Here is a 20998-nt window from a genome sequence, read left to right on the forward strand (position 1 = left end):
ATTACCAGGAAACCCAAAAAATGACGTCCCCCTCTTAAAAACCAATAAAATTCAGATTATAATAAAAACATACCGATTATTTAAAAAAATGAGGATATTTCTACTCCGACTATGCTGAAGATGGCGCCACACAAAACTCTAGGCGGCGGGCTTTCCCGCTTCGAATTAATAACGGCGCGCAACGCACGCGTTACGCTAGGTGTGGCGCCATCTTCAGAATAGTCGGAGTAAATAATCTTCCTCGTTATAAAAACGGAAACAAATCTAAAGCACCAAAAATATTTTTCAAAAAAGTACAAAATCTAAAAATAAAAAAATTGATAGAGTGACGCTTACCATTAGTAGTGACAATTTCAGTGGTATTGTCGGGCCTAGCGGCGTTGTTAATCCAATTACCTGAATTGGTAAAAATGCATTGTCGGAAAAGTGTCACCAAAACCAAAACAAAATGTGTAAAACAAATGAAAAAACCAATTTAAAAGTAAAATAAACAGTAATTTTGGCACGGTCCGAATTTTCGATTTTAAAGTTCTACGTTTTTTTGACAGACGGGCATAGTGCTAATAGTGATTATAGTGCTAATAGTGATTACGAAAAGAAGCAGTAAATACTAACCATGGTTAGCGGAAGTCCCACAAGTGGAGCTAGTGGGCGCCTTCTTGTAGGTGGCGCTGTTCATCGTCAGTTTTCGGACATTCTTGTCCGGGTGAAAAAGGATGATGTAGATTTTGGGTGAAAACAGGCAAAACAGAGCCACGTACGCGCTCAGAGATATCGAAATGCACAATGTCGTTATTTGAACCTACGCGGAACAATAAAATAAATTAAATTAAATTAATAATAATAATAATTAAACAATTTTGACACATTGTAGAAGGACAGTCTTTTTACCGGGTTCGTACAAGATTATCGGAATTAAATTCCCTGACGTTTCCAGGTTTTCCATGACCAAATTGCCAAATTTTCCATGGCCATTTTGTTGAATAAATGAATGGTTTGAGGTAAAAATCTCGAAAAATATTTTTTTTTCAAATATTTATTTGGCAGATTTTTTTGGGATCATTTTAAAATGCCCTTACTTTTTGGGGCCATTTTAAAATTCCTTGCCTTTTCCCTGACCTTTTGGAAACATTTTCCAATTCCCTAACTTTTCCAGGTTATCCAAGTCGTGTACGAACCCTGTTTAAATACGGGTCAAGATAAGGAGCAATTAGTTTAAACCCGTAACTAATCTGAAACCATTGAAAAATCGACAGATAGAATGTAAGCAGATTTCAGATTATGGCAGATCAGTTCAGATACAAATTGCTATCATATTTGTGACTTAGGAGAATATACAAAATTAACCTGATCTGACTAACTGATTAGCTTCAGATCCCCGAAAATTACGATCTGAATAACCTGATCAGCTGTTGAAAGCACTACTTATATATAAAAATTAGTTAATATAAATACCAAATACTACTAATGCACAAAAAATGTTTATTTAAAACCACGAAATAAAACTGATTTTATAATACAATGGCGGTATTTAAATTTTTTATTCAATAATTAATTATCAATAAATGGGATTAGAACGGTTCGCTATAGATAGGCTGTAGTTTATTGCGACGCCAATATTTTTTAATAATTATAAATTAGTTAAATTTATGTATTAGGTGAGGTACTATTTTTTCTATTCCTAACAAGCTCCTTCGACAAAATCCTAAACGTCGTAAAATCCTTTAAAAAAATATCGAAATAGAAACCAGAAATTCTAAAAAAAAAATTATTTGAAAAAAAAAGCAATTTTTTAAATTAATACTTGTTTTTATAAAATAAAATTATATTAGTTTCTCAAATTTAAAGAAATATCTACAAATTCTGCATAAAAATTAGAAAATCCGTGGTGGGAAAAGTCTAAAAAACAATTAGATTTACAAATCTCTTACGTTGACTTTCTTATGACGCCAAATCTATTTAGTTTAAAGTCGCTCGACTTTCAGTGTGGAACTTTTCTGGCGTCTCTAACGAATCACGTCTCAGGCGAGGCTAACGAGACCAAATTGGGGAGCAAAACAGGAGCTCCGATCTTTGGTCAATCTGGTCTTGGCCTTCTGGATTGGGCCGCTTGACCAGAGGGATTTCACTTAACTCAAACTGCTAACACGATTCTCGATTGCCTTCTTGCAATTTTCCGCTTTCTATCAAAAAGCATCCGTAGTGATTTCATTCCCTTCACGAACTTTCCCCCCAGAATTTAGCTCTCCTGTCCCCATTGACTCTCTATCTTTTGACCCGGTACAATCCTTGTTTCGCGCTGAAATACGCTACAATAAATGGTACAATAAGAAAAGTACCATTCAAATTTATATTTAAGAAAAGTACCATTCAAATTTATATTTAAGAAAAGTACCATTCAAATTTATATTTAAGAAAAGTACCATTCAAATTTATATTTAAGAAAAGTACCATTCAAATTTATATTTAAGAAAAGTACCATTCAAATTTATATTTAAGAAAAGTACCATTCAAATTTATATTTAAGAAAAGTACCATTCAAATTTATATTTAAGAAAAGTACCATTCAAATTTATATTTAAGAAAAGTACCATTCAAATTTATATTTAAGAAAAGTACCATTCAAATTTATATTTAAGAAAAGTACCATTCAAATTTATATTTAAGAAAAGTACCATTCAAATTTATATTTAAGAAAAGTACCATTCAAATTTATATTTAAGAAAAGTACCATTCAAATTTATATTTAAGAAAAGTGCCATTCAAATTTATATTTAAGAAAAGTACCATTCAAATTTATATTTAAGAAAAGTACCATTCAAATTTATATTTAAGAAAAGTACCATTCAAATTTATATTTAAGAAAAGTACCATTCAAATTTATATTTAAGAAAAGTACCATTCAAATTTATATTTAAGAAAAGTACCATTCAAATTTATATTTAAGAAAAGTACCATTCAAATTTATATTTAAGAAAAGTACCATTCAAATTTATATTTAAGAAAAGTACCATTCAAATTTATATTTAAGAAAAGTACCATTCAAATTTATATTTAAGAAAAGTACCATTCAAATTTATATTTAAGAAAAGTACCATTCAAATTTATATTTAAGAAAAGTACCATTCAAATTTATATTTAAGAAAAGTACCATTCAAATTTATATTTAAGAAAAGTACCATTCAAATTTATATTTAAGAAAAGTACCATTCAAATTTATATTTAAGAAAAGTACCATTCAAATTTATATTTAAGAAAAGTACCATTCAAATTTATATTTAAGAAAAGTACCATTCAAATTTATATTTAAGAAAAGTACCATTCAAATTTATATTTAAGAAAAGTACCATTCAAATTTATATTTAAGAAAAGTACCATTCAAATTTATATTTAAGAAAAGTACCATTCAAATTTATATTTAAGAAAAGTGCCATTCAAATTTATATTTAAGAAAAGTGCCATTCAAATTTATATTTAAGAAAAGTACCATTCAAATTTATATTTAAGAAAAGTACCATTCAAATTTATATTTAAGAAAAGTACCATTCAAATTTATATTTAAGAAAAGTACCATTCAAATTTATATTTAAGAAAAGTACCATTCAAATTTATATTTAAGAAAAGTACCATTCAAATTTATATTTAAGAAAAGTACCATTCAAATTTATATTTAAGAAAAGTACCATTCAAATTTATATTTAAGAAAAGTACCATTCAAATTTATATTTAAGAAAAGTACCATTCAAATTTATATTTAAGAAAAGTACCATTCAAATTTATATTTAAGAAAAGTACCATTCAAATTTATATTTAAGAAAAGTACCATTCAAATTTATATTTAAGAAAAGTACCATTCAAATTTATATTTAAGAAAAGTACCATTCAAATTTATATTTAAGAAAAGTACCATTCAAATTTATATTTAAGAAAAGTACCATTCAAATTTATATTTAAGAAAAGTACCATTCAAATTTATATTTAAGAAAAGTACCATTCAAATTTATATTTAAGAAAAGTACCATTCAAATTTATATTTAAGAAAAGTACCATTCAAATTTATATTTAAGAAAAGTACCATTCAAATTTATATTTAAGAAAAGTACCATTCAAATTTATATTTAAGAAAAGTACCATTCAAATTTATATTTAAGAAAAGTACCATTCAAATTTATATTTAAGAAAAGTACCATTCAAATTTATATTTAAGAAAAGTACCATTCAAATTTATATTTAAGAAAAGTACCATTCAAATTTATATTTAAGAAAAGTACCATTCAAATTTATATTTAAGAAAAGTACCATTCAAATTTATATTTAAGAAAAGTACCATTCAAATTTATATTTAAGAAAAGTGCCATTCAAATTTATATTTAAGAAAAGTACCATTCAAATTTATATTTAAGAAAAGTACCATTCAAATTTATATTTAAGAAAAGTACCATTCAAATTTATATTTAAGAAAAGTACCATTCAAATTTATATTTAAGAAAAGTACCATTCAAATTTATATTTAAGAAAAGTACCATTCAAATTTATATTTAAGAAAAGTACCATTCAAATTTATATTTAAGAAAAGTACCATTCAAATTTATATTTAAGAAAAGTACCATTCAAATTTATATTTAAGAAAAGTACCATTCAAATTTATATTTAAGAAAAGTACCATTCTAATTTATATTTAAGAAAAGTACCATTCTAATTTATATTTAAGAAAAGTACCATTCAAATTTATATTTAAGAAAAGTACCATTCAAATTTATATTTAAGAAAAGTACCATTCAAATTTATATTTAAGAAAAGTACCATTCTAATTTATATTTAAGAAAAGTACCATTCAAATTTATATTTAAGAAAAGTGCCATTCAAATTTATATTTAAGAAAAGTACCATTCAAATTTATATTTAAGAAAAGTACCATTCAAATTTATATTTAAGAAAAGTACCATTCAAATTTATATTTAAGAAAAGTACCATTCAAATTTATATTTAAGAAAAGTACCATTCAAATTTATATTTAAGAAAAGTACCATTCAAATTTATATTTAAGAAAAGTACCATTCAAATTTATATTTAAGAAAAGTACCATTCTAATTTATATTTAAGAAAAGTACCATTCAAATTTATATTTAAGAAAAGTACCATTCAAATTTATATTTAAGAAAAGTACCATTCAAATTTATATTTAAGAAAAGTACCATTCAAATTTATATTTAAGAAAAGTACCATTCAAATTTATATTTAAGAAAAGTACCATTCAAATTTATATTTAAGAAAAGTACCATTCAAATTTATATTTAAGAAAAGTACCATTCAAATTTATATTTAAGAAAAGTACCATTCAAATTTATATTTAAGAAAAGTACCATTCAAATTTATATTTAAGAAAAGTACCATTCAAATTTATATTTAAGAAAAGTACCATTCAAATTTATATTTAAGAAAAGTACCATTCAAATTTATATTTAAGAAAAGTACCATTCAAATTTATATTTAAGAAAAGTACCATTCAAATTTATATTTAAGAAAAGTACCATTCAAATTTATATTTAAGAAAAGTACCATTCAAATTTATATTTAAGAAAAGTACCATTCAAATTTATATTTAAGAAAAGTACCATTCAAATTTATATTTAAGAAAAGTACCATTCAAATTTATATTTAAGAAAAGTACCATTCAAATTTATATTTAAGAAAAGTACCATTCAAATTTATATTTAAGAAAAGTACCATTCAAATTTATATTTAAGAAAAGTACCATTCAAATTTATATTTAAGAAAAGTACCATTCAAATTTATATTTAAGAAAAGTTCCATTTAAATTTATATTTAAGAAAAGTACCATTCAAATTTATATTTAAGAAAAGTACCATTCAAATTTATATTTAAGAAAAGTACCATTCAAATTTATATTTAAGAAAAGTACCATTCAAATTTATATTTAAGAAAAGTACCATTCAAATTTATATTTAAGAAAAGTACCATTCAAATTTATATTTAAGAAAAGTACCATTCAAATTTATATTTAAGAAAAGTACCATTCAAATTTATATTTAAGAAAAGTACCATTCAAATTTATATTTAAGAAAAGTACCATTCAAATTTATATTTAAGAAAAGTACCATTCAAATTTATATTTAAGAAAAGTACCATTCAAATTTATATTTAAGAAAAGTTCCATTCAAATTTATATTTAAGAAAAGTACCATTCAAATGTATATTTAAGAAAAGTACCATTCAAATTTATATTTAAGAAAAGTTCCATTCAAATTTATATTTAAGAAAAGTACCATTCAAATTTATATTTAAGAAAAGTACCATTCAAATTTATATTTAAGAAAAGTACCATTCAAATGTATATTTAAGAAAAGTACCATTCAAATTTATATTTAAGAAAAGTTCCATTCAAATTTATATTTAAGAAAAGTACCATTCAAATTTATATTTAAGAAAAGTACCATTCAAATTTATATTTAAGAAAAGTACCATTCAAATTTATATTTAAGAAAAGTACCATTCAAATTTATATTTAAGAAAAGTACCATTCAAATTTATATTTAAGAAAAGTACCATTCAAATTTATATTTAAGAAAAGTACCATTCAAATTTATATTTAAGAAAAGTACCATTCAAATTTATATTTAAGAAAAGTACCATTCAAATTTATATTTAAGAAAAGTTCCATTCAAATTTATATTTAAGAAAAGTACCATTCAAATGTATATTTAAGAAAAGTACCATTCAAATTTATATTTAAGAAAAGTTCCATTCAAATTTATATTTAAGAAAAGTACCATTCAAATTTATATTTAAGAAAAGTACCATTCAAATTTATATTTAAGAAAAGTACCATTCAAATGTATATTTAAGAAAAGTACCATTCAAATTTATATTTAAGAAAAGTTCCATTCAAATTTATATTTAAGAAAAGTACCATTCAAATTTATATTTAAGAAAAGTACCATTCAAATTTATATTTAAGAAAAGTACCATTCAAATGTATATTTAAGAAAAGTTCCATTCAAATTTATATTTAAGAAAAGTACCATTCAAATTTATATTTAAGAAAAGTACCATTCAAATTTATATTTAAGAAAAGTACCATTCAAATTTATATTTAAGAAAAGTACCATTCAAATTTATATTTAAGAAAAGTACCATTCAAATGTATATTTAAGAAAAGTACCATTCAAATGTATATTTAAGAAAAGTACCATTCAAATTTATATTTAAGAAAAGTTCCATTCAAATTTATATTTAAGAAAAGTACCATTCAAATTTATATTTAAGAAAAGTACCATTCAAATTTATATTTAAGAAAAGTACCATTCAAATTTATATTTAAGAAAAGTACCATTCAAATTTATATTTAAGAAAAGTACCATTCAAATTTATATCTAAGAAAAGTACCATTCAAATGTATATTTAAGAAAAGTTCCATTCAAATTTATATTTAAGAAAAGTACCATTCAAATTTATATTTAAGAAAAGTACCATTCAAATTTATATTTAAGAAAAGTACCATTCAAATTTATATTTAAGAAAAGTACCATTCAAATTTATATTTAAGAAAAGTACCATTCAAATTTATATTTAAGAAAAGTACCATTCAAATTTATATTTAAGAAAAGTACCATTCAAATTTATAATTAAGAAAAGTACCATTCAAATTTATATTTAAGAAAAGTACCATTCAAATGTATATTTAAGAAAAGTACCATTCAAATTTATATTTAAGAAAAGTACCATTCAAATTTATATTTAAGAAAAGTACCATTCAAATTTATATTTAAGAAAAGTACCATTCAAATTTATATTTAAGAAAAGTTCCATTCAAATTTATATTTAAGAAAAGTTCCATTCAAATTTATATTTAAGAAAAGTACCATTCAAATTTATATTTAAGAAGAGTACCATTCAAATTTATATTTAAGAAAAGTACCATTCAAATTTATATTTAAGAAAAGTACCATTCAAATTTATATTTAAGAAAAGTACCATTCAAATTTATATTTAAGAAAAGTACCATTCAAATTTATATTTAAGAAAAGTACCATTCAAATTTATATTTAAGAAAAGTACCATTCAAATTTATATTTAAGAAAAGTACCATTCAAATTTATATTTAAGAAAAGTACCATTCAAATTTATATTTAAGAAAAGTACCATTCAAATTTATATTTAAGAAAAGTACCATTCAAATTTATATTTAAGAAAAGTACCATTCAAATTTATATTTAAGAAAAGTACCATTCAAATTTATATTTAAGAAAAGTACCATTCAAATTTATAATTAAGAAAAGTACCATTCCAATTTATTTTTTTTAACTCAAAGATGGTCGATATTTTGAATATAGCTAAGGTGTTCTTCGTTGATAGATTATTTTTCAAAATGTACGAATACTATAAATGGAATAATAACGCAACATTTGAATATCGTTATTTCACAGCATAGAACAATTTGTTTTGGAGTTGTTAACTATAGCATAGGCTAAGGAAGGTGAAACTTAAATGTTGATTAATATTGGAATCCTAATTAAAATTAGTTAATCCTAATTAAAATGAGTAAATCATTATTAAAATGAGTAAATCATTATTAAAATGAGTAAATCATTATTAAAATGAGTAATTCATTATTAAAATGAGTAATTCATTATTAAAATGAGTAATTCATTATTAAAATGAGTAAATCCTAATTAAAATCGAGTAAATCCTAATTAAAATCGAGTAAATCATTATTAAAATCGAGTAAATCATTATTAAAATGAGTAATTCATTATTAAAATGAGTAAATCCTATTTAAGAACGAGTAAATCCTAATTAAGAACGAATAAATCCTAATTAAGAAAAGAGTAAATCCTAATAAAGAACGAGTAAATCCTAATTAAGGAAGAGTAAATCCTAATAAAGAACGAGTAAATCCTAATTAAGAACGTGTAAATCCTAATTAAGAACGAGTAAATCCTAATTAGGAACGAGTAAATCCTAATTAAGAATGGGTAAATCCTAATTAAGAATGGGTAAATCCTAATTAAGAATGGGTAAATCCTAATTAAGAATGGGTTAATCCTAATTAAGAATGGGTAAATCATAATTAAAAACGAGTAAATACTTATTAAAAATGAGTAAATCCTAATTAAACACGAGTAAATCCTAATTAAAAACGAGTAAATCCTAATTAAAAATGAGTAAATCCTAATTAAAAATGAATAATTATATGAGTATATAATATTCTTAATTAGAATTGGCACACCTAAGTCAATTATATTTTACACGAAAATCAAATAAGAGACAGTGTTCTACTATGCCTACTTCGAGAGAATGGGAATGACAAAATCTACTTCATCAATGAGAAACCTGAAAAATGCAGCCAAAAAAGAGAGCAGGCTGCGAGAGCAAGCCAAAGATATAAATTCTGAGGAAAATGAAATCAGAAAAATGAAATAGTTTTCCTTGTTCGAGTTTCCCTTCGGAATTCCCTGCTCCCAACTCATTTTTGGGGACCAAATGAAAAATGTAGTTGATAACACTTTCGTTACAGACCCTATCCAGGGAGAAAAAATAAACCAGGCACATTCCACTGAGGTCGGCGGAGCAGGTACGAACTACGCTAGAACGTACCTACAGCAATTACCAGGATAGCGAGGCGGCTGAAACGAAGTGGAAAATTACCCATTTGCCGCGATTAGTCATTTGGGATTCTAAGATCTAACTCAACTTTGGTACCGCGCGATTCGAAAAGATTAAGAAAAGAAATATTAGCCAATGAAAAATGGCGACTTTTTTTATCGTAGCGACGGTACGAAAGTGGTAGCTGGTTAATTTATAATGACAAATGATTTAGATGGAGACATTTCCTAGGGTCGGGTTGGCACCGCGAATGATCAGGATCCCTTGATTTCAGCCCGCTTTTTAATCGAGAATTTTGCGGAGGTTTTATTATTTTTTGGAGTAGTTTTTCTTTACAAGTGTTTCGCAGTGATGGTTTTTGGGATTAAAATTGTGTTTATTTAAATTTGGTTTTTTTAAATAAGTGGTTTGCTGATGTGTTTACGCAATAGTGTTTTATACCTTTTTAATAACGTTGAATATTTCGTTTAAGAGGGAAGAATACAGTAAAAGCCTCTTTTTCGTTCAAGCTGAAGTTTCTGTTTTAACAATAACATAATTGAATTATATTTTTCTTATTAGGCTGAACCTTCCTCTAGTCCTTAAAATAATTTTGATAATTATTATATTAATAGTTAACGAGATATAAGGTCCTAACTAAAGGATAGTTTGGGCGCTTGCCCAACTTGTTTAGCTCCGGGGGTCCGAATTAAAACGTAATAACTTAATTACTTTTAAATTTAAAATTGACAAAATTATTTTAAGCACTAAACAAGAGGCTGTTCTACACTTAAATATTAATTTTATAAGTTAAAATACAAAATTAAAAGAGTTCAGCTTGAAATAGCGTGAAACTTACTGTAGACAATGGCCACTGTAGTCTTCCCCCTTAAGAGAAAGGATATTATAGAAATATTTTCATTAAGGTTAATGGTTTATATTTACTATATTAAATACGATTATAATTTTGAAACTTTAAAAATGAGATTTTTAAAAGCAATCATTCGGTTATATTGTTAGATTATGAAATCGTTTAAACGACTCTTAAATAATGATTTTTCGTGCCATCAAATTAAACTAATAGTTCCATTATCGTTAATAGCTTTACAAAACATAATTCTAATTTAAAAGATATTTTTAAAGGTTTCCAGGATTATAAATTAAGAAGGTTAAATGGGACACAGAAAAAAAGTAATACATTTAGCAGGTCTCTCTTATTATGTGTAATATCTTCCCAGAACTTTTTTTTTAATAAAAATCAATAGAGATTTTTTATTTAAATCGGCTTTTACTGTATAGTTGTTAGATATTTTACTTTTATTAATAGGTAATCTTGAACTTAATTAAATTAAATTATTATTTAATATTTTAGTTTTATATGTATTTTAATTTTTTAAGAACCTATTTTTGCCATTTTTTATTCCACCATTGAAATATATTGTATCAATGATTTTATTTTAAAAATCACTTGTTTTAAATCAAAATCAGTCAACCCTGACGGTGCTCCATATTATCCTTCTTCGCAAAACGTTTAGAATCTCGTAGAACAACTATTTTTCATTACCCAAAAACCATTAAAATAAATGAAAACCAGATGGTATTAAATCTAATTTGAAACAACCACGCAAAGACAACTAAAAGATTAATCTTCAGATGATCTCGTACGTTAATTTAGGACAAACAACAACTTACATAATCAGTGGAACAATCGGAGCGAGAAAACCAAAAGATTAAGGGAGCTTTGGGAACAAGGATCTATCTTATTTAGGCCTGGCAAATACATCAATGTTAAATATTCCCCGGTTCGAAAATAGGAAAAAGGTAAAAAGGGGGGGGGCTAAGAAGAGTATCGGAACTCCAGCCATTGTCAAACAAGGCACGAGCTTAAACGTTGCCCCGCCTAGTTTACTCTTCGGAATAAAAATACTAGGAACAGGGAAAATCCAGGCATCGCGTGTCAATAGAAAACTCGAACTTATCCGCTCTAGCAGATGGCGACAGGATCGCTTGTAAACGAGCGGCAACTCGGAAGCGGTGACGTCGGCGAATTCCCGATTTTCGTTTCCGCTCGGGGAATGCTTCGTTAACCCTCGGCCCGCCGTCACGTGACTCTCGCCGAATCTCGAAACCGCGCGAGACTGGACGCGACTATCGAAGACCAAACAACAAAATTATATATATATTGTACATACTCTATAATTTATAAATTGTAGAATCTGCAACGGGGCCTTCTCTACGCGCTCGCGGGTTGAATTTTCAAATATTCTAGACAGTCCGGATGGGTGTGCGGTTGAAGGGGGGTTGTACACCGGCTGTATGGGTCAGAGTCCCGTATATAGTTTGAATTTATCCGATAGTGGCGACGTGCTGTGACGGCAAATCGAACAAGTGACCCTGTTCGCCGCGACAACCAAATATTCGATGAAATACAAAAGAATTGAATGGTGCAATAATGTTTCCAAGTTAAAACGATAACTTAATTATTCTAAACAATTTTATATAATTTCCAAGCAGCAGGGAAACGCGAGCATTAAAGTTAGTGTTCGTGTGATAGGTAAAAAGGGACTTTGTAAACAAATCGAGGTAAAAAAGTAAACTTAAACAGTATTTAAAGTCCCTGCTGCTTAGTTTTGCGCTTGTTGCAGCCTACTTCCAGGAGCTAGCAGGCCACACTTTGAAGCTCTCTGGCGCTCTTTTAACTCATCTCAGGAAAAAACAGGCATACTTCTCAACTCAACCCCTACAACTCCTTCAAATTTTTGCATAACCTTTTGAAACACCCTGTATAACCGACCTGTAAACTCTGTGTGATATTGCATCACATGGCGGATAAATAAATTCTTGAAATGAATCACTGCGTAAAGTGGTGGAAAAATCCTAAAGTAATACGATGTGTAGATTTATCTCTTGGAATTTAAAATTAAATTAATTAATCATTTAATTAAATAAATACTCCTTATTTTCAAAGTAATTTGAACTTTTTTAAAGTTGAGTATTTGCGAGCTAAAGAAAACGATATTATTCCATATCGAAACTAAACGATATTATTCCATATCGAATAAAAGATATTATTCCATATCGAGACCAAACGATATTATTCCATATCGAAACTAAACGATATTATTCCATATCGAATAAACGATATTATTCCATATCGAGACTAAACGATAAAATTCCATATCGAGACTAAACGATATTATTCCATATCGAGACTAAACGACATTATTCCAAATCGAGACAAAACGATATTATTCCATATCGAAACTAAACGATATTATTCCATATCGAAACTAAACGATATTATTCCATATCGAAACTAAACGATATTATTCCATATCTTGAAGGGTCATAGTTCGTTCGAAGTTTCAAACAACTGGCGGAGTCTATAGCACCTATTTGTTGAAGGCGAAACTAGAAACCAGAAACTATCAAGACGACGTAACTCAAAGTTAAACGAAAACCCATTACCCGCAAATCAAAACAAACCCCGAAACCACACCCGGCGCACTTTCCAAGACTATTGAGAAATGGAGCCAAAACGGGCAACATCCGACTAAACTAGACACATTTAGACGCGACAAATCAACTACGAAAGAGAGTTCGAAACAATCTAAAGTACACAGCGGCAGCGCCACGCCCAGAACGCCGAAATAAAACCCGAACAAAAACCCTGCCGAAAATAGGCAGCGGCAATGCTTCGGGCCAATCGGACAGGTAAGCCCCCGACAGATAAGGCTCGCCTCTTGAGGGGATAAACGCGACGAGAGATACGACGGGGAATCTTCAAAATGGCACCAAACGAAAATGGAAAAAGGAATCGTAATAAGTTTCTTCCGACAAAAGGATCCTAAAAACCTCCCTTTTGTATTTTCGCGTGAACAGAAAGAGGTCCCGAGGACTTTTTTCATTTCGTAATGATTACTCCACGACGGCGCTCCCTAGCGGACGATCTCGGCATTTCCCCTATCGCGACCAACCATTTATCTTTACTTCGAGAGGCGGATGCCAAGACGCGATTTCAACACCATTTTGGTAGCGTTTCCAAAGGGTGTGCTTTTATTATTTGGAGGCGTTAGGATTTTTTTTGGCTCAAAGGAAGTTTTGAGGAAATATTTAAGAATTTACTTTGTATGTTTTTTTAAAAGTGATGTTGAAAGGTAAATGAAATTGAACCTTAAATCGAAGGGCAGATCACTCTTAGTAATCTTGATTAAAAATTTAATCATTTTTAATCTTTGTACAGCTAAAGCTATAGATTTACTTTTAATCTAATCTGATGATGATTTAATCATACGCGGGTGTCCTAATAATCATTGGTATCAGCTGCTCCTCGCCTTAAATAGTCTCAATTATACATTTCAGAATATGAAATAGGTGGTTTGCAACAGGACAAACTTGTTGAGGTTAACGGTAATAGTTAGTGTAGGGAACGGTTGGCACGCGTGGCTTGCAGGGCTTGCCACCACTCTCCTACGCATTGTAACCCGGCCACCTGAATTAATAGGCCTTTTTATAAAGTAACATTGGCCTTATTGTTTTGATGTTGCTGTTGCGTCACGTATCGATGACGTATTACTACGAAAAGTATGAAGATAAGAGTAAATTCAACGAGGCACCCTAATTTTAAGTAAAAACTGAACTGAACGTCTACGTATTTCGTGACGAATTAGCTACATACAAAACAGTTCAGAAAGCATTGCTTATTTTATAGAAAGGCCTAATACTAAAATTTTAAAAATTTGCTAAAGTATCACGATGGAGAAAATTAATTTCAAATTATTTTAGTACCAACGTAAGCTGCAAGAATGCTTAGGAAATTACTCCGATTGGCTACTATTAATTATTAAGTATTGTATAACCGTAGCTTCCACCATTACTGAATAGACTTGTTCCGTAGCGGTCATTGTAGAAAGTTATTTTGGAAAATTCATATTTACAAAAATTGTCGTTAAGGGGTTTGAAATTCGTACAAATCCCGTCCGATCTAAAGGAAAAATATTTTCGAAATCTTAAAATCAACTTTAATATCCCAAAAACCAGTTCTAAAATCTAAAATTCAACCTAAATAACTAGAAATTAACATAAAAATCGTGTGCTGAAATCTTAAAACCAATTTCTGATTTTTGAAATCACTTTGAGATTCCAAATTTGCAAAAGTCGGACCCCTTGATTATCGTCTGGCCATTTAGTAACTGTATCTTGTACAAAATAACGGCTTCCACATTTTGACATTTTATACTGATAAGGCACCACCGTCGGCCTAAGTCAGACTTTTAATGCCATTAATTCAGTAAGCCGTGTTGCAATGTGTATGAGGGTGGTGGTAGCAAGCCCTTCAAGTCACAAAAAGTTCTTATGGAAATGCGAAACCAAAGAACTCGGGGAAAACCACGCTAACCATTGTGGAGATAACTCGCACACTCAACGCGGAAAGAGTTGTTCCGAGTTTTCACCAAGTGCCACAAGTTAGGATCGAAACCGGCTCCTCTTGCTGCGAGGCGAAAGTGCTAACCACTCCGCCACCGCACTCTCGGTATTGAGGCAATATCGTATATTCCCCATCTCACATTTCGAAGTAGACCCCGACGCCGCGAAATTTTGACCGGCGGTGGCGATCCGGTGATTTTCCATCGGCGGCGCGATCGGCGTGCAACGACTTTTTTGTCGGCGGAGGCATAGAAAGAAAATTTATTTGCACTACCAATTTAATAATAATTGTGATAGAGAAAGAACTACATTTTTGTTAAAGCTGCAAAGATAATGATATCAACAGAAAATCTGGTAGCCCTGGGTTCGATCCCAGCTTGTGGCACTGAGGGAAAACTGGGAACAACTCCTTCCGCGTTGAGTTTGCAAGTTCTCTCCCCACTGGTTAATGGCGTTTTTCGCGAGCTCTTCAGTTTCCCCTTCCATAAAAAATTGTAGAGGTTAACGGTGATAGTGAGTGTAGGGAGCTGTTGGCTCGCGTGGCATGAAGGGCTTGTCACCACCCTCTTACGCATTGTAACCCGGCCACCGGAATTAACGGCTTTAAAAGTCGCTTGATGACTTAAACCAGGAATCCATACCTCTACTTGGAATGCTTATCGCGGCAGATTTTCGTCTCGATGTGGCTGACGGTTTTTTTGTCCTCACTATGTTAACCTAACAACAAAGCCGTCAGAGTGATCTTACCATACGCGATACCCCAGGATAATAATTCCAAGTAGAGGTATCGATTCCTGCTTTGACCTAAAGTGGTGCCTTGGATATTAGCCTAGCTGTTTATTAAAATATAAGAAACCGGAAAGTCTGGTAGCCCTGTCAAAAAATATTAGAAACCGGCGGCGGCGCCCCGAACAAAACATCGGCGTCGGCGGCGTCGGGGTCTATTTCGAAGCCCCAACTACACTGACGCCATTTTAGTCCGTCCCACGTGAGCGATTACGACGCGGCGCTTGATACTTATCCGGGAACTGCCGCTTCATAAAAAAAGGCATTCAAATTCTGTCCCTATCCGTAAATATAACTTAAGTTTCTTTATCCTTCGCTCCGTTTGCCTACAGATGGCGTCATTTAAAAGTAACCCCCCTTTTTATCCCCGCTAAGATTGCGGGTTCGGATTTGAAAGGAAGATTGCGGTGTTAACTTCGAGATGCGAACTATTTTCTCTACGACTGGCCCTTCTTTTATGATTGCGGCACAATTTTTTTTCCTCAAGATTTCTTTTAAGAAACGCTGATTGTCTTTAGGATTTTGGATTGATATGCAGGGTTTTCTCGTTTATATTTCACTTTTATATAAGTTTTAAGAAATCTGTTGTAAACAAACCCGCCATCTAGCGTCCATTGTGGTAGAACGATGAATATTCTTACTCCGACTTTGCGGTAGATGGGGCTACACAACACTGGGAAGTTTTCCCCTCTCTTCTGTTTAATAACGGAGAGCGACGCATGCTCATTGTCAGGCGTGTTAATCGGAAACCTCCTAGTGCTTGGTAGCGCCATCTACAACCATCTAGCGTTATGAAAATTATAATGAAACGAAGTGTTACACAAACTAAGTTGAAGATGTCGCTACACAACCCTAGAATTTTCGCACTTCTTTTTAATAGCAGTGCGCGACGTATGCGCAGTGTTACGTGCTGTGTATCGCCATCTTCAACATAGTCGGAATAAACATTTTCCTAATTACGTTATATAATTATTATTTTAACGTGTCATTCAATCAGTGAAACCAGGAGATCATTAAGAAAGAAGTATTGAAGTATTAGACGTTGACGTTATTGATAAAAAAAATGTCAATAAGGGGGCGGAAAATGAAAAGGAAGTCAGACTCGAGGTGGTTTCGTTTCGGTCCTTTTGGTTCGTGGGTACAATTTAAAGGTCACCGATAAAATGTTTAAAGCGTAATTAAAATGTTTTGTGCAAAAATACTCTGCTATGTTTTGTGCAAAGAAATAATATTAATAATAATACATGTTTAAGACAATTTAGGTGCAGCGTCGAGCGCAAATACGTCAACTGTGACTGAATATTGTTTGTTTTTTTTTTTGTCTTTTTGTTAATTTTCAAGCGCGGAATTAAGTTTTCCCACCCCCATTTAGTTCCGCCTTTGCATGATAGGTAGCGCTACGGTAAACAGTTCATTTTTCGAAAGCTATGATTTAAACGCTTCTCTATGAACTACTCAGTGGTGGAGCCAGGATTTGCAACACGACGAAATTCTACAAAGACGAAATAGTAAGCATTGGACCAATTATATAATCGAACTTTTGTCCAAAAATCTTACTGCGTTGTCGTGTACTCTGCTTCACTCAAAAATTAAACAAGCCAGGGTTATTCAACTTTTAGGAGGTTTGAGTACGGCCTCCCCACTGTCTTATTACTTATAATAATAATATTTATTTTCCAGTTTATAAAGAGCCACATAGCGGTCAACACGAGTAGTTCATTAAGTTCTGGATTTCGGTCTACGTAGCATAAGAAAATGCAACTGATAAGTGCACTTTTTGCATTTCTCACTAGGTTAACTGAAATGGTTGTTGTTCGAGTCTATAAAATTTTCGGAATTTAGTTTTCTCGTGCCTTTATATTACTATTAAAACTTCAGATAAATTTGAAAAATAGTCACTTAATTTTCAGTTTTCATTTGGGAACGCAACTAATTATTGTAGTTATTTTGTATTAGAAGATTTTACTATATTTTCGAACCAAAGATTTTGAAGGTCAAGCTGACCATTGTCAAGGTCGAAACGGCAATTTACTAAAGATCGCTCATTTGGGAACGCAACTAATTATTGTAGTTATTTTGTATTAGAAGATTTTACTATATTTTCGAAACAAAGATTTTGGGGGTGAAGGTCAAAACGGCAATTTACTAATGATCGCTCATTTGGGAACACAACTAATTATTATAGTTATTTTCTATTATAAGATTTTACTATATTTTCGAACCAAAGATTTTGAAGGTCAAGATGACCATTGTCAAAGTCGAAACGGCAATTTACTAATGATCGCTCATTTGGGAACGCAACTAATTATTGTAGTTATTTTGTATTAGAAGATTTTACTATATTTTCGAACCAAAGATTTTGAAGGTCAAGCTGACCATTGTCAAGGTCGAAATGGCAATTTACTAAAGATCGCTCATTTGGGAACGCAACTAATTATTGTAGTTATTTTGTATAAGAAGATTTTACTATATTTTCGAACCAAAGATTTTGAAGGTCAAGATGAACATTGTCAAGGTCATTTACTAAAGACCGCTCATTTGGGAACGCATGAGCTACATGTGTTACAATACGTTAAAGCGAATATCAAAAAACAACAGAACATAGAGAGAAAAGGACAAGGACACTTGCTTCGAATGAATTTCCGGTGCCAAAGTAGATGGGAACGAAAGCGAGCCAGATGATGCAAGTCGTGTACATGGTGAAGCCGATGAACTTGGATTCGTTGAAGTTCTCGGGGATTTTGCGCGTCTTGACGGCGTAGACGGTGCAAATGGTGATGAGGATCATGTTGTAGACCAACGACACTAGGAAGCTCGAGTCTTTAATGCTGCATTTCAAAATCACTTCGTTCCGCTTGTCCTTCGGGTGGTACTGACGAGTGCCCGGCGGCTCCACCACGAACCATACGATCGTCGCTATAACCTACCAAACACAAATTATACAATTACTCAAAACTACTCTTCCAATATATTAAATTTTGAGTTTGAAATGTTTTCTCTACGCAAGTAGTTCGGTCTTAAAAAATAGCTATGTTATTATTTAATTTCTATTTGTGTCGTCGCGAGTTCCGCTTAATATAATAACAGAAATATGCCCAAGATTTCCACTTTCTTGGGTTCGAATGGATATTTTATTCAAAAACCTTTACGAAAAATGAAGTGTTAATTAAATTATAAACTTTATTTAACTTTTGATTATTAAAAATTGTCTGCATTTCAGAAGAAAATTAGTTTAAAATGTAGATGATAATTTGAAGCCACGAAATGATGTTCTTTGGTTTTTGATCTGATTGAGCGCAAATGACCTCAGAAAATGAACGTATTTGGGCAATCCGAAAATGGATGTATCGTTGTGTTGCGTATCACGTTTGACCTTCCTCGAGGATTACAGTGGTGCCAGTTATTTATAAACATTTCCGTACACAGGGTTCGTACAAAATTTCCGGAATTAAATTCCCTGACATTTCCAGGTTTTCTCTGACCAAATTGCCAAATTTTCCGTGACAATTTTTGTAGAATAAATGAATGGTTTGAGGTATAAATCTTGAAAAATTTTTATTTGCCTGATTTTTATGGGGTCTTTTAAAATTCCCTTACTTTTTGCGAATATTTTCAAATTCCTTGACGTTTTTCCCTGACATTTTGGAATCATTTTCCAATTACATGACTTTTCCCTGACCTTTTGGAAAACTTTTAAAATACCCTGACTTTTCCCTGACCCTTTAGAATCATTTTAAAATTCCCTGACTTTTCCCTGACCCTTTAGAATCATTTTAAAATTCCCTGACTTTTCCCTGACCCTTTAGAATCATTTTAAAATACCCTGACTTTTCCCTGACCCTTTAGAATCATTTTAAAATACCCTGACTTTTCCCTGACCCTTTAGAATCATTTTAAAATACCCTGACTTTTCCCTGACCCTTTAGAATCATTTTAAAATTCCCTGACTTTTCCCTGACCCTTTAGAATCATTTTAAAATTCCCTGACTTTTCCCTGACCCTTTAGAATCATTTTAAAATACCCTGACTTTTCCCTGACCCTTTAGAATCATTTTAAAATTCCCTGACTTTTCCCTGACCCTTTAGAATCATTTTAAAATACCCTGACTTTTCCCTGACCCTTTAGAATCATTTTAAAATACCCTGACTTTTCCCTGAACCTTTAGAATCATTTTAAAATACCCTGACTTTTCCCTGACCCTTTAGAATCATTTTAAAATACCCTGACTTTTCCCTGACCCTTTAGAATCATTTTAAAATTCCCTGACTTTTCCCTGACCCTTTAGAATCATTTTAAAATTCCCTGACTTTTCCCTGACCCTTTAGAATCATTTTAAAATACCCTGACTTTTCCCTGACCCTTTAGAATCATTTTAAAATACCCTGACTTTTCCCTGACCCTTTAGAATCATTTTAAAATAACCTGACTTTTCCCTGACCCTTTAGAATCATTTTAAAATACCCTGACTTTTCCCTGACCCTTTAGAATCATTTTAAAATTCCCTGACTTTTCCCTGACCCTTTAGAATCATTTTAAAATTCCCTGACTTTTCCCTGACCCTTTAGAATCATTTTAAAATACCCTGACTTTTCCCTGACCCTTTAGAATCATTTTAAAATTCCCTGACTTTTCCCTGACCCTTTAGAATCATTTTAAAATACCCTGACTTTTCCCTGACCCTTTAGAATCATTTTAAAATTCCCTGACTTTTCGCGGACCTTTTGGAAACATTTCAAATTCCCAGTCTTCCAGGTCGTGTACTAACCCTGGTATAACAACACCTAGGAGCAACAAACAAAGCACTCCACACAAGGAGAACGCATCCCAGCAAAAGTCGTGCATTTTCTTGCATACATTTTTCATTGGTTAGACGCGTTAGCCCGTGCTGCCGTCGGAAGGGGAAAATTCGGATATTGTCTTCTCCCCCCCCCCCCTTTCCGTAAAACGTTCAGCGTAAAGGTTCGTACAATGAAATTTGTACACAACACTGCGTTAGGGTATTTAAAAGCTACCTGCGTTCTCCTTGTGTTTGTTGCTCCTAAACAACACAAACGGTGTCCACCCATAAACAATTACTACAATATAGGTCGAATGCCATATCTTATTAGGATAAATATACCGCAAAAAATAAATATTAGTAAGAATTTCTATCGTCTCTAAATATTCGTTTTGAGCAGT

General features: G+C 30.8%; 1 protein-coding gene across 3 annotated transcripts in view; it reads right to left on the reverse strand.

The window, feature by feature from the left end:
- Positions 1 to 20998, reverse strand: part of LOC149962227 (metabotropic glutamate receptor-like) — a 331639-nt gene that overhangs the window by 19524 nt on the left and 291117 nt on the right. For all 3 annotated transcript variants that reach the window (XM_090179170.1, XM_090179168.1, XM_090179175.1), the window contains exons 12-14: positions 18449 to 18742; positions 616 to 802; positions 337 to 396 (exon numbers count right to left, since the gene is read on the reverse strand). In XM_090179170.1, coding sequence (XP_090035296.1) covers positions 337 to 396; positions 616 to 802; positions 18449 to 18742 — 541 coding nt within the window. The remainder of the gene's footprint in view (positions 1 to 336; positions 397 to 615; positions 803 to 18448; positions 18743 to 20998) is intronic.

This window comes from Leiobunum rupestre, chromosome 1 (genome assembly GCF_980474605.1).
Source record: "Leiobunum rupestre chromosome 1, qqLeiRupe1.1.hap1, whole genome shotgun sequence".
Taxonomy (NCBI): Eukaryota; Metazoa; Arthropoda; class Arachnida; order Opiliones; family Sclerosomatidae; genus Leiobunum; species Leiobunum rupestre.